Here is a 12,332-nt window from a genome sequence, read left to right on the forward strand (position 1 = left end):
GCTGCTTTGACTCCAGGATGTCAAGAATTGCCCCAATGAATGCAAAGTTCTGCAAGGGGATCAGGTGGGACCTGGACTTGTTGTTATGTCAGGAGTTGAGCTGTCGTCCAGAGGTGGTCTATGGGTGACACTTGAAGCCAGTCTTTAGTAGCCAGTTGTCGAGATACAGGCTTAATTGTACTCCCAACCTCCAAAAGATGGGCATCCACTACTTCCATCTTTTCATGAATATCTGAGGTGCCAAGGTAAGGATTGTGGGTATGCCAGTAAGCTGAAAATGTTCGAGGTCCACCTTGAACTGTAAGTAAAGCCCACAGTACTGCAGGATTGTATATGGCATGGCTACTCACAAACATTATCCACATTTATGCCAGCGGGATGTGGGTAGGGCTTTGTGTGGGTTGAGGGGTAAGGTGGGAGATGGGAATACAGAGCATGCACAAAGTGTGATGAGTGAGTCACAGGGTTATATTTAGGCCCATTGTTTTTTTGCCCACCATGCCATTCCAGTTTGAACACAGCCAAATGTGAATCAGTCTTGACCCTGTGCCCAATGGGAACAGTCCAGCCCAAACTGCAAGGCCCAGCCCTCCCTGGACTGAAACAACTATCCGAGGACCAGTTTCGGGGTTTCACCCATCAGCCAGGATAGCTTGACTCCAGTGGCATGGAGAGCACAGGACCCACGTCTGGGCTTACCTGTTCCACTTGGGGTGACAAATGGAAAAAGAACAATTGATGGACAGAATGCAGAACAATGTCATCCATTCACCCCAGTAGGGGCTTTCTTGCCGTAAGTGCGCCGGGTATGCCCTGACGTGGGTTCCGGGCTCACTATGCCACTGGATTCAAGCTAGCCTAGCTGATGAAGGGTGATGCCCCAAAACCGGTCCCAGGATGCTTGTTTCCGGTCCAGGGAGGACCCTACTTGGCAGTTCGGGCTGGACTGTTAATCATGAGTCACAGGGTCAAGACTGATTTGCATATTGCTGGGTCTAAACTGGGATTGGCATGGTGAGCAAAAGAACGATGGATTTAACCCAGATCTATTGACTGGGGGCGAATGTTTGATTTGCTCTGCATTCCATCATCTGTCTCTTTTACAGGCCCACTAGTACATTGGATTTACAGGCCCTGGGCACATGTAGTGCACTGTACTTCGGACTTACCAGTAAATCAAATATGCTAATCATGTAGAAACCAAATACGATTACATTTTAGACAGAGCACATGCACTTTAGCACTGTCAGCAGTGGTAAAGTGCCCAGAGTCCAAACGCCAGCAAATACAAAATCCAGCACACAATCAAAAAACAGGAGGCCAGAAGAAAAAAAGACAGGGACACCATGTCGATAGATGCCAGAGCTAACAATGTTAAAGCAGTAACTCCTGGGTTAAGGGTCTCTGAACTGAACCCAAAAATTCTGCAAAACAGAGAAGCAATGCCTCTTGACAGACCGGACTAGCCAGACAATAGTGCTTTGTTAACATATCCAGGGACGCAGTTGAAGCATGGAAAATGTCTAAGGCAGGCAAATGCTGACACAATGGTTCCAGCTTTGCCTCTTGTGGAGTGAGCTACTAAGTTTTTTTGGGTGGTGTGGGGTGGGGAACACTCATAGGGACCTCACCTTTTGAATAGATTCCAGAGCAATATCTATTAGGAGGTGGGTCTGTGAATATACTTAAACCAAACAGTCCAGTAGGACTGAGCAGGTGAAATGCCCCTCTCGGTGAACCTAGCTGTCCAAACACTAGTGTTTCATGAACATGTGGGGGGACGCCCACATAGCAGCATGCTAAATGTCCAGGGTAGGTGATCCATGTGTCAATGGAGTGGTAACAGCCTGGAGGAGTATGGAAGAATGACCCCATAACCCTTCCTGGGGCAACTTTTGGCCAGTGCATAGCATATCTTTATGCAGAGCCCAATTCAGCGAGAGACAGTCCTTTTCTGTACAGCATTTCTCTCCCGCAAACCCAACAAAGAGCTGATTGACCACTCCGTGTTCTCTGGTACGAGCAATTTAAAAGCTCAGTGCTCTTCTGGGGTCTAGTCTATGTAGTCTCTCCACCTCAAGGCAGAGCATAGAACGCCAACAAGGTGCTGGTTTTATAGACTTGGAACAGAGTAACTACTTTGGTAATTAAGGGTGCCCTAGTCGGCAGAACCAATTTGTCTGGGTGGTATAAGAAAGGTTGACAACTAGCCTGGCGCCCACTTACCCGCCACACCCATGTTATGACCAGGAACACTGTCTTGAGGATAAGAAGTCGCGTAGAACAGGTGTGTGAAGGCTCAAAGGGAGTACACATCAAATATGTGAGGACCAGGTTACAAAGGGAGAAGGAAGAAACAAATGTTGGAGTCCTTTAGAAAACAGCATTAATACAGGTGAATTAAATAAAGAGATCTGGTCTGGCAACTATATAAAATAAATGCCGAAAGGTACCCTACGACTATTACCAAAGCAAAGCCTTGCATGGTGAGGAAAAAAACAAACACTCAGACAACATCGCTGTGAGGGGTGCAGCAGTTCCGTTCCGCACCAGACAACAAATGTGTCCAAACTGGCCTATACAGTTTTTGTTGAGGAACACCTGGTTGCCAAGAGGACATCAACCACCTCCAGAGGAATGTCGAAGGCTTTCGCTGCTCAATCTACAAGCAAAAAGGTGGAAACTGCGGAGGGCCAGGTGTAAGACCCTTCCCTGTTGCTGCTACAGCAGATTCTCCTGGAGTGGCAGCTTGATCGGGGGACAGATGCTAATGCTCAGTAGCTCTGGATACCATACTCTCCATGTTCAATAAGGGGCCACTTGGATTAAATTGCCCAGTCACTCCTGACCTTTTTCAGAACACCAGGCATGCGAGGCATTGCCCAAAAGACATACAGGAGTACAGAGTCCTAATGCAGGTGGAACAAGTCTCCGACAGAGAGAGAGAGGCGTTGGAAACTACAACACGCTTAATTGCGGACATTGCACATTGTCCACAGCTGTGGCGAAGAGATCGAGCCAAGATTTTACCCTTGCATGGCAGAGACCTTGCACCACTCTCAGAAGTTTAACAGCCACTCGTGACCTGCTAGTCCGCGACAGCAGAGTGCCTGCTCTGGTGTCCAAAGTTCTCGCCAGTTGGTTAATAACCAGGAAGATACTTTGATGGCCCAACCATTTCCAGAGGCACATAGCCTTCTACCATAGGGTCCACCCTACCCCTCTTGGTTTGCTGCATTATCACTTGGCAGTCGCATTGTATGTGAGCACCTGCATCAACCTATCCCTGACGGAGAACGTAGGGAAGTGGAATATTCCCTTGAAGGAGAATGTAGGAAAAGTGAATTATGTGGCATGGCTGGGTAGCCTTAACATGTAATATCACAATACTCCAAAGACGGCCCTTGGATTCACACTAATGAATTCTTAGCTCAGTCCTTGTAGAGTGGCAAAGAGCAGTCAGGCTTTACTAGAGGAACAGGGGTTAAGAATTTCAGACGACCAACAACAGTTGTCCTGTCTGTCCTTGGTGCTTAACGGGAATCGTGCTAGTGCAGACTTTAACTCTTGCACAGCGCTTCAAGAAACAGAATACAACAGATAAACAGCTGATGACGTCGGATGATGGTTGCACAGTGTTCACTGTAGATACAGTGCCGAGTGAGGGGGTTGGTTACCAGATTACTGAAAACAAGCCTTGGCAGCAGTAAGCACAGTGAAAAGGTACTGGAACTTCAATGGGTCCAGTGGAGTGACGTAGTGGCCTTAAACTTTCTTGGCAGGTCAAGACTACAACTCCCACAATGCACTGGACTGTCTGGATTTAGCGAATCCCACAGAGGGCCAGACGGCTAGCGATTCATTGTATCCAGCAAGTGTTTTTACCAGCAGTTTACAGTGGACTAGTGCCACTAGTCCAGGGGAGATGTGAGGCTGCTTCTGGCTTCCACAGAGGTCCCTCTATTCTGAAGCATGGAGATTTGGCCAAGGACGAGGGTCATTCACACAGTTCCAAATCTGTTGCCACAGGCACAGAGTATCCTCCTTTAGTTTTGGTGCTGTGGACCAAGTCCTGTTGTCTGCAAAACGGGTCTTCCCATGGCTCTTCCTTGATGCAATTTGTTCAGATAGGAGGTTCTGGTGTGTGTTGGGGGGTTACTTAAATCCTAGATTTAGGGGAGTTCGGGGTTTAGTAGCTAGTAGCCAATAGGCAGCTAGTCTCTGAAGCTAATGCGCCGCCGACGTGATTAAGAGGTAATAAACATTCATAATAAGGAAAATGCTTGGAGTGTATGACTACATCCATAAGTAGAGCAAAATATAATCAAATCTATAGCACAGATGTGGGTTATGAGGCAAATTATGATTGCAGACCCCAAAATAGAAAGACAGGAAAAGGGAAGGAGGAGGGGGGAGGAAGAAGACATAAGGAAGCCCCAGAAAGAGGAATAGGAAAGAGGGATAGGAGAAGTGATGTCGAGGCTAGTGCAATAATGATGTGGTGGTAGGTATCATCACCATTACTCGAAAAAGAGGTGGATTAGCCCAAACGCTGGGAGTGGGAAAATAGTGTTCAAACCTATGTAGGCTAACTTTCTTTTATGTATATGTATAGTTTATTCCATACGTTCTGTGACATTTGGCTGTTAAAGTTGTTAGAAAGTGTATATTGCCTGTGCATCTTGTACAGCAGACCCACGCCCACCAAGTGTGGTGTGATAGGTTTTGTACAGCAGACCCACGCCCACCAAGTGTGGTGTGATAGGTTTGGAACGATTTCCATTTGCAAAAAATATTTTTTAATCCTATTGTTAGTAGGAGGTGCTTGAGACTCTTGTCTGTTGGGTTTAGTTTCAGGGCAGGGGCATGGGACCAAGGACCTAAGATCACTGTGTGGAAATTCAGGGAAATCTCAATGTTGAAAATAGTGTTAATTGCATTTTGAATCTCGTTCCAGAAAGAGTGAAGCTTTTTTCTGTGAAATAGCATGCAGCTGAGGGTACCTGGTGAGTATTGGCAAGTCCAGCATTTGTCTGAATCGAAGATCCCTAATTTGGAGCCTTACCCAGGGATACAGTACATTTATGTAGTATCCATGGTTGCATTTTGAGAGGGTAGGAAAGATTTTGTTTGAGGGCACAAGTCCAAATATTTTTCCAAGTTTCATCGTTTAGGGTTGAGTGTGTGGAATTAGGGGTGGATTCTAACCATTTGTTATGGATTTCAGAAGTGATTTTCTTGTTGCTATTGAAGACGATTAGAGTCTTGTATATTGGGGCTGCTGCATGAGGCAGACTGGATAATTTAGAGAGATGGGGAATAAGTTCAGATTTGTGTGGGGTAAAATTCTTTTTGATCACAACCTCGAGTTTAAGGAGGTTGTAGAATTTGATGTTTCCTAAGTTGTAGGAGTTCTGCAAATGTTTTTGTGTAACTTGATAGGCCATGGTCTTTAAGAAATAAGATTGTTTGATGACGAAGATGTCCATGACACGGAAGTGTCTTCAATGTTTAATTTTAGGGTTGTTCCACACGGATACATGGTCTAAATTTCGGATTCTGTGTTGTAGCATTTAATTGAGTGTTTTAAGGGCTGAGATGCCTTTAAGGATGGTATGATAGTGGTATAGTGGAAAGGTTTTCATAGTTAACATTAAGATTAAGGAGTAAGGTTCAGCTCTGGATTTTTCAATAAGTACCCATAGCGGTGTATCCTGGGACTGGTTATAGAGCCCAGTGGTTTGTTTTATTAGGAATGGCAAGTTGGTATTTGTAAATGTTTGCCTCCAGAAAGTTTATTAAGTTTACATTTTTTAAGACCAATTCTACCTCTTTTCCCTTATCCAGAGGAATTTGGATATTACGAAGTCTATATTATTGAAGTTGGTAGTTAGTTGCATGGGAGTGAAAGTTTATTTGTGAAGTAACCATTTGGTGCATTCCACGCGACCCCAGCATGTCCTGAATTTTAGCGACCAAGCTGAAAGAGTCTGATTTTATTTAGGTCATCTTTGGTTATTTTCCTTGTTTCTACTAGATTACTTTCAAATATATGCCTAAGTATTTGATCTGCGAGGACTGCCCGTGAAGTTTTGTGTGGTTTACAATGGACGATAAGATTAAGTAGCCTGAGACCTGGAAGTAGGAGTACATTTCGTTGAGGATTGCATGGATGGCCGTTTCTGCCTTTTGCAAGACAATTAGTGCATTGTCCGCATAGGAGGCTACTTTGTAGGGAGTGTTCCCAATAGATATACCCTTAATAAGTGTGTTGGATCTAATGGCAACCAGAAGAGGTTCGATAGCAAAGAAAAAGTAGGTGTGAAGAGGAGACAGCCTTTTCTAGTCCCTTGCGCTAAGTGTACAGCAAAGCATAGGCAACAACCTACATTTTAATTCGATCTCTACATGTAGGCAAAATAAGTGTGCAAGTGGTTGTGGCCTCTAGGTAATCTGGGAATACAGGAAGTTTGGGATGGGTAGGATCATGGTAGTATAATCCCACTACTCGTGCCTCATTTCTGAGTCACTGTACTGGTTCATAATACTTGTATCACTGGCCCCATGACCAAATTGCAGCCAAGTCTACTTTTAAGAAAGCACTATACTAAGTAACTTTCTTGCTGAAGTTCATGATGAATCTCATCTTGCTTCTCTTTATTCTGTGATCTCTTTTTTTAAGTGCAATTAAAAATTCAGTTCTATTTGCATATTAGGCGCAACAGAATTCAGTTGCCACATGATTTTGTATAAAAACCTTTTTACCACCTGCTAAGTTTCAAGAAGAAAGATGTTATCTGTCTTAAGTCTCTGCAGATTTTAAAAATTCACCACAAGTGTGCCTTAATGCACCTCAGTGATATCAACACTATTGCAGCTGGTGCGAAGAACCATGAACTCTGAGCTACTCAAATGTATGGGTCAAGTTGTGATTTGACCTCACTATATGGACATCCTTTCAAATATTTAGGGTGAGAAACATTTCAGTGAATTTGCAAAGATTTAATATTGATGTCCACAATTTCCATGTCAGTGAAACATTAAGTGTACTCTCAATGTCAACATCAAGATTTCTTTTAATGATTAAAGAAAAACTACCTTGTACAGGAAAGCAGCAGCCACTAGCACGTTCTGCGACAAATGAGCAGCAATCCCAATACATTAATACAAAATCTCATGTGGTGAATTTTCAAGCATGCACAGATGTTATGCAACTACAAGACTTTCACAAATTCTAGCATTTTGTATGTACTCTCACTCCAGTATGCACAACTATGGTGATTATACAGTTCCTTAATTTCCTTCATAATCATTGTTATTAGACCTTGCACACTCAGTTCTTACTTCCTGAGTCCTCTCCCCCAGGGAGAAGTTATTCTTGTGGATAATTATTAGGAGATACCCTTAGAATCTCAAATTCAAACTGGGCAGTAAATACTTAAGCAAAAGAGAAACAACCAGGATTTAGACACTGCAGATCTTTCAAATTATTATTTTTTTAAACCATTAACCTGCTCCAGGTGAATTACCTTGTTTTTCAAAAACCAAAATTTAAAAATTAAGTTAGAAGGGCAAAAGGGATGAACAAGTGAAGCTTTTGCTCTTCTTTAAAGAAAGCCATACATTGCCATTGTCATTTACTGAGTGAGAGGCACGGTAAGGAGCCACGTTATTGCTGAAAACATTAGAACATTCTTAACAATGTAATTAAGGCAGACTGACCTTGAGTGTTCTGGAAATAGTGGCGCCAGAGGGGGCGAATTTTATCCTGGCCACCTACATCCCATACTGTAAAACTGATGTTCTTGTACTCTACAGTTTCTACATTGAAACCTAAAAGAATAAAAAAATTGACAAGTAAGACCAATGTTTGCACTTTTAGGAACACAAAGGTGAACGTGATTGTATATACACACCAAAAAAATTACTTCAAGAGATGTGTAAGAAGTTAGATTAATAGTAATTATATTTACAAGGTAGATTTAACATTTTACACTCTTTGGGAAAATGTACACTCTTCAGGAACGGTTATTTGAATTTCGAATAAGAGCAGATGCGTTTCGCCCTGCACAGGACTCTGGATACATTTTTTTTTAAAAAGCACACGGACTGAAAGACACTACTGTATTAGAAGTGCTATATACAATTTATATTGGCGAGTCATGCCACAGGTGAAAAGGTGTAGACACTGAGTGCTTGTCAAAACAATGGCAATATGATAGCGCAGTGAGTTCCAAACATTACAGTATGAACAGAGTCGTACAAGGTTCGACTGGTGCGATTTCAAGGCAAGGAGGGGGTTACATATGTGGTCCTATCCTGACAGAGTTCTAGTTTTCTCATGCAGCAGTAATGTAACGACAGTTTAGCGCTGCAGATACACTCAAACACTAAACGTTTTCCTGAATTTAAAAGGGCAGCATCTAATCTGTGGAAAGCCCCACAATTGACAATTACACGTTTGAGCATGATCTGGTATGGAACGGATTACAAAATTCTTTGGAGAACTGTACCTGCTAAATGGGTTCTTTCAGAATCTTAGAACAGAAGCCCAGGGCCGGACTGGGAACCACAACAGGCCCTGGCAAAGTGCTCGCCCCCCCTCCCACACTCAGGCCCGGACTGGCCGTTGCGGGCACCGGGCAATCCCCCGGTGCGCCGCAAGGGTGGGGGCCGGTTTTGTTACAGGGCCGTTTATGCAGCATAGCTGCAAAATCGGCACTGCAACAAAATCGGCCGAAAACCGGCCCCGGCAAAGAGCTCAGACCTCCCCCCGGGGGCGGCCGAGCACTGGGGGATTGCATAGCTGCCAAGGTTTCATATTGCTTATGTGTGACATTTTCATAATTTCGTTGTAAATATGAGTGACAATCAGCAACTATGAGTGACACTTTCTCCCGAACAAAATCAAGCAAGAAGTCCAGGGAAACAGATACATATCAGAAATTACCTTCATTTGAGCAATTAGAAAGAACCACTAACAATATCTTGAAACTTCAGCAAAGTGCCAGAAATGGAAGGGCACTAACCTAGTGCCTTTGTAACCCAATTCACGTTCTTTGCAGCAGGCATAATAATCCTCTGCCCAATTTTATCTTGACAAAACGCTGATCTTGCAACAGCAGAAACAGTAATCAGCAGAGTTAAAATGGTTTTGCGAATATGCTTGCTATGTGTGATCACAATTACTACAGGCCATAAAATATCCACAGAGACCAGCTCCAGCGTGTTCCTTTCTTAATGGTGCACCTACATTAAGTCCCCCCCCCCAGGCTCGGCAATCCATCTTCACCCTGTCCTTTTATTTCATTACTTTACGATCCTCTGTTACCTCAAAGATTTGTACTTGTGTCTGAGTAACTATCCTTGTGAGGAAACTGCTCCAAAAACTCGAGTCTCGGCTATCCACTAAGAGTGTATGATCTTCAACAAGTAACAGTTTGCCCCTTCAAACGTAATGGTTAATTTACAAATGGATCATTAGCATTTCTCTGTATCGTTCTAACACTACCACCCCCCCACACCCCCTCCAACTAAAGACTGCCCCGGCCGGTGATAGGAGCTCATCATGGTAGCGCCACTGCATTGAGAGCTGTGCCGAGTCCCTTTTAAAGACACTCATCACCTGCTCTCAGACTCACCATGACGTGCTAACCTGACAGTATGTGTCACCGACTATGCTATCACTTACATGTAGAGTTCAGCGGTCCGTGACTGCACTGCTGCCCATTGATGGCGTGCACTCTGCAGCCTGCTGTTCTGTCCCTGACTGCACACTGATGCTTCCTGCAATCGACGATGGTGCACTCTTGCAGCCTGCCTACCCCAACTTCAGGCTGCTGGCCACTCGTCCAGGCCCCCCGGTGCTGACTGAGCCGGCTGCAGTATCTGTTTTGCGCCGCCGGCTGCAATCATCATGCCTCTTGCGTGGTGGGCGGCCACGAGAGAGAGAGGCACGAGTCTCGTGGACTCACTCAGATGAGTCCCCCCTGCTTCTGCCGACTTCCTCTTCCTCCGGAGGTACCGGCACTAGTACCGGCACATCCGGATTATTGATCCCGGCCCCATGGTGTGCCATCATAATGACAGCAGCATCGAGTCACTGAGAGGGCAGCCCCTCCCCCCCTAATTGGCAGCAGTGTGAGCCCGAGCCGCGCCGGCAGCAGCCAGATATTTGCCACATAGCAATGTTGCCAGGCAGCTGGGCAGAGTGAGATTTCGATACATTATAGCGCTCTCAGCCACTCGAAGCTGAGAGCAGATGGTGGTTTAACTATTTAGGAACTGCCCTGAGCAACGCAGCATGCACGACTCTCGGGAGCAAAGCACAGACCAGGTGAGGCGCCGCATGGCAGGTGGCAAATACGTGACCATGCATTTCAGTGCAGTGATGCGGAACACCGCACTGAAATGCGTGAGCGTCACATCCGATGCGTGGTACTTGGCAGGACTGGGATTGAACGGTGCCTGCTATGGCCAGTCCGGCCCTGCAGAAGACCCAGATCCGACCTAGCACTTCACTTGGTGGCGCAAGTGAACTAGTTGATTTGTTAGGTTGGTAATCTTGAGGATACTGAGGCTACTCATCTTTTTGAGGATGCTTAAGGATCACAAGACCTTATTAGGCATAGCTTGAAAGCACAGCTGTCTGCGAGGCTCATCGTTATTAAGTCATTAAAATATACATTGTGAGCTTTAGCTCTACCCAGATAAGTATTTCTCTCATCTCATGCTACAGGGTGTTCGGTGCAATATTCCTCTTTCTAGGAAGTGCTCCATTTGATGGCACGGGGGACTATTCACATTTGAAAAGTACACTCAAATCTATGGCAGGACCAGAGGCTTCAGATAATGCTAATTCCCTCTTCGCTTTATTCCATAACATTCCATAGCAACCAAAAGAGAAACACTTTGGAACCAAAGAACAACAACTCCCATCAACCATAGGGAAAAGTCCAAGCAATAGTCCTTTCTCCATATCCAGTGAAAGCATGTAATCCTCTCCTCACGTCAACTCCTCCTCTTTCTTCGCAGCCAGTTAAGTGCTCTTCTCCGCTTGTGGAGATTTATTACATTGCGTTATTTTATTGAGGTTTGTGTCCCCAGGGGTCGCAGGGTTTAATGGGCGCCCTCCCGGGGATCTGTTCTCTATTTGTTTGCACACGTTAGGTGTTCTTCCTTCCTTAGATCCCCTGGCCCTTGGAACGTTCCTTACGTGGCCACGCCCCTGAGGTTGCGGTGCTTGACTCAGCACGCTCGGACTGTTTCATTGCTCCCACAGCACGTCTCCTCTCAAATGAGGAGACCGGGGTGTGGCAGTTCGCGAGACCGGAGCCTTGTCCAACCGCTGTACCTGAACGACCGCTCTGTCGGGTCTGTATTCTCCTGCTTGCCATTATTTCTCACCCTCGCGGCAGAGGTCCATATTGCGGTGATTACCACGTTGACGCCTGGTGGTGTATTGTGTTGCACATGCTAGATTGTTGTGGCTAGCGCGCTTATTGATTCACTGCTACAGTCGTTAATAGCGCACTGTGGGACAGCGGCGCCCTTGCAGTTAGTTCTGGGGGCTGAGTAGTGTGAATTACTCGCTGTGAGCAGGGTGGTACAAGCCCCTATCGCAGTCCTCCGGTCTGCCGCATTTCTGTGCTGGAACTCTCAGTCCTTTTCTTTTAATCCTTGCGATTAATTAACCCTTGGTGGGGCTTCGATCTTGCTCGTCTTATGACCTGCTTGATTTTACTGTCATTATGGCTGCACAGGACAGTCTGTATGAGGAAGAGGAGTCTCAGTCCTACTTCCAATGTGATGACACATTTTTTGAGGCTGTGGAGTCCTCCATTTATAGGGTGGTGCAGGAGGTGGCAGGCCCCATGGAGCAGCGTCCGTCATAATTATCGTGAAGTGTGCGAGACTAGCCATGCGCACTCGAGCACTCCTAACCTTGGCGGCCTGTAAGTGTTCCCTCCTCTTCGACAGCGGAGGACTCCGGTATGTTGAATCCGGATGATATTGTGCACTCCCGGTCTGCCGCTTGGGCACCAGGTGAGAAGGTGGCGAAATCCGTCGCAGGGCACCTTTGCAAACCCCTCGAGAAGGAGGCTAGGGGCTGCCTTAGAGCGGAGTGCCCACGATCCACGTTAGAGAACGAGATTGCGCCGACACCGGAACAAGATGGCCACGTTCCTGGCCAAGTATATAAAGGACCCACGCAAAGGCATTGATAGATCGTGGCGTTCCTGTCAAGATTAACTTCTGGACACCATCGGGCCAATGACTAAGATTTTAGACATGGCCGAAGAGGCTAAGGTATCTGGTTCGGCAATTTCTCC

The 12,332-nt window shown here is 45.7% G+C and overlaps 1 protein-coding gene across 1 annotated transcript in view; it reads right to left on the reverse strand.

Moving 5' to 3' along the window:
* Nucleotides 1-12,332, reverse strand: part of ARF1 (ARF GTPase 1) — a 108,277-nt gene that overhangs the window by 35,427 nt on the left and 60,518 nt on the right. The window contains exon 3 of the mRNA XM_078665331.1: nt 7,723-7,833. Coding sequence (XP_078521457.1) covers nt 7,723-7,833 — 111 coding nt within the window. The remainder of the gene's footprint in view (nt 1-7,722; nt 7,834-12,332) is intronic.

This window comes from Lissotriton helveticus, chromosome 10, assembly GCF_964261635.1.
Source record: "Lissotriton helveticus chromosome 10, aLisHel1.1, whole genome shotgun sequence".
NCBI lineage: Eukaryota > Metazoa > Chordata > Amphibia > Caudata > Salamandridae > Lissotriton > Lissotriton helveticus.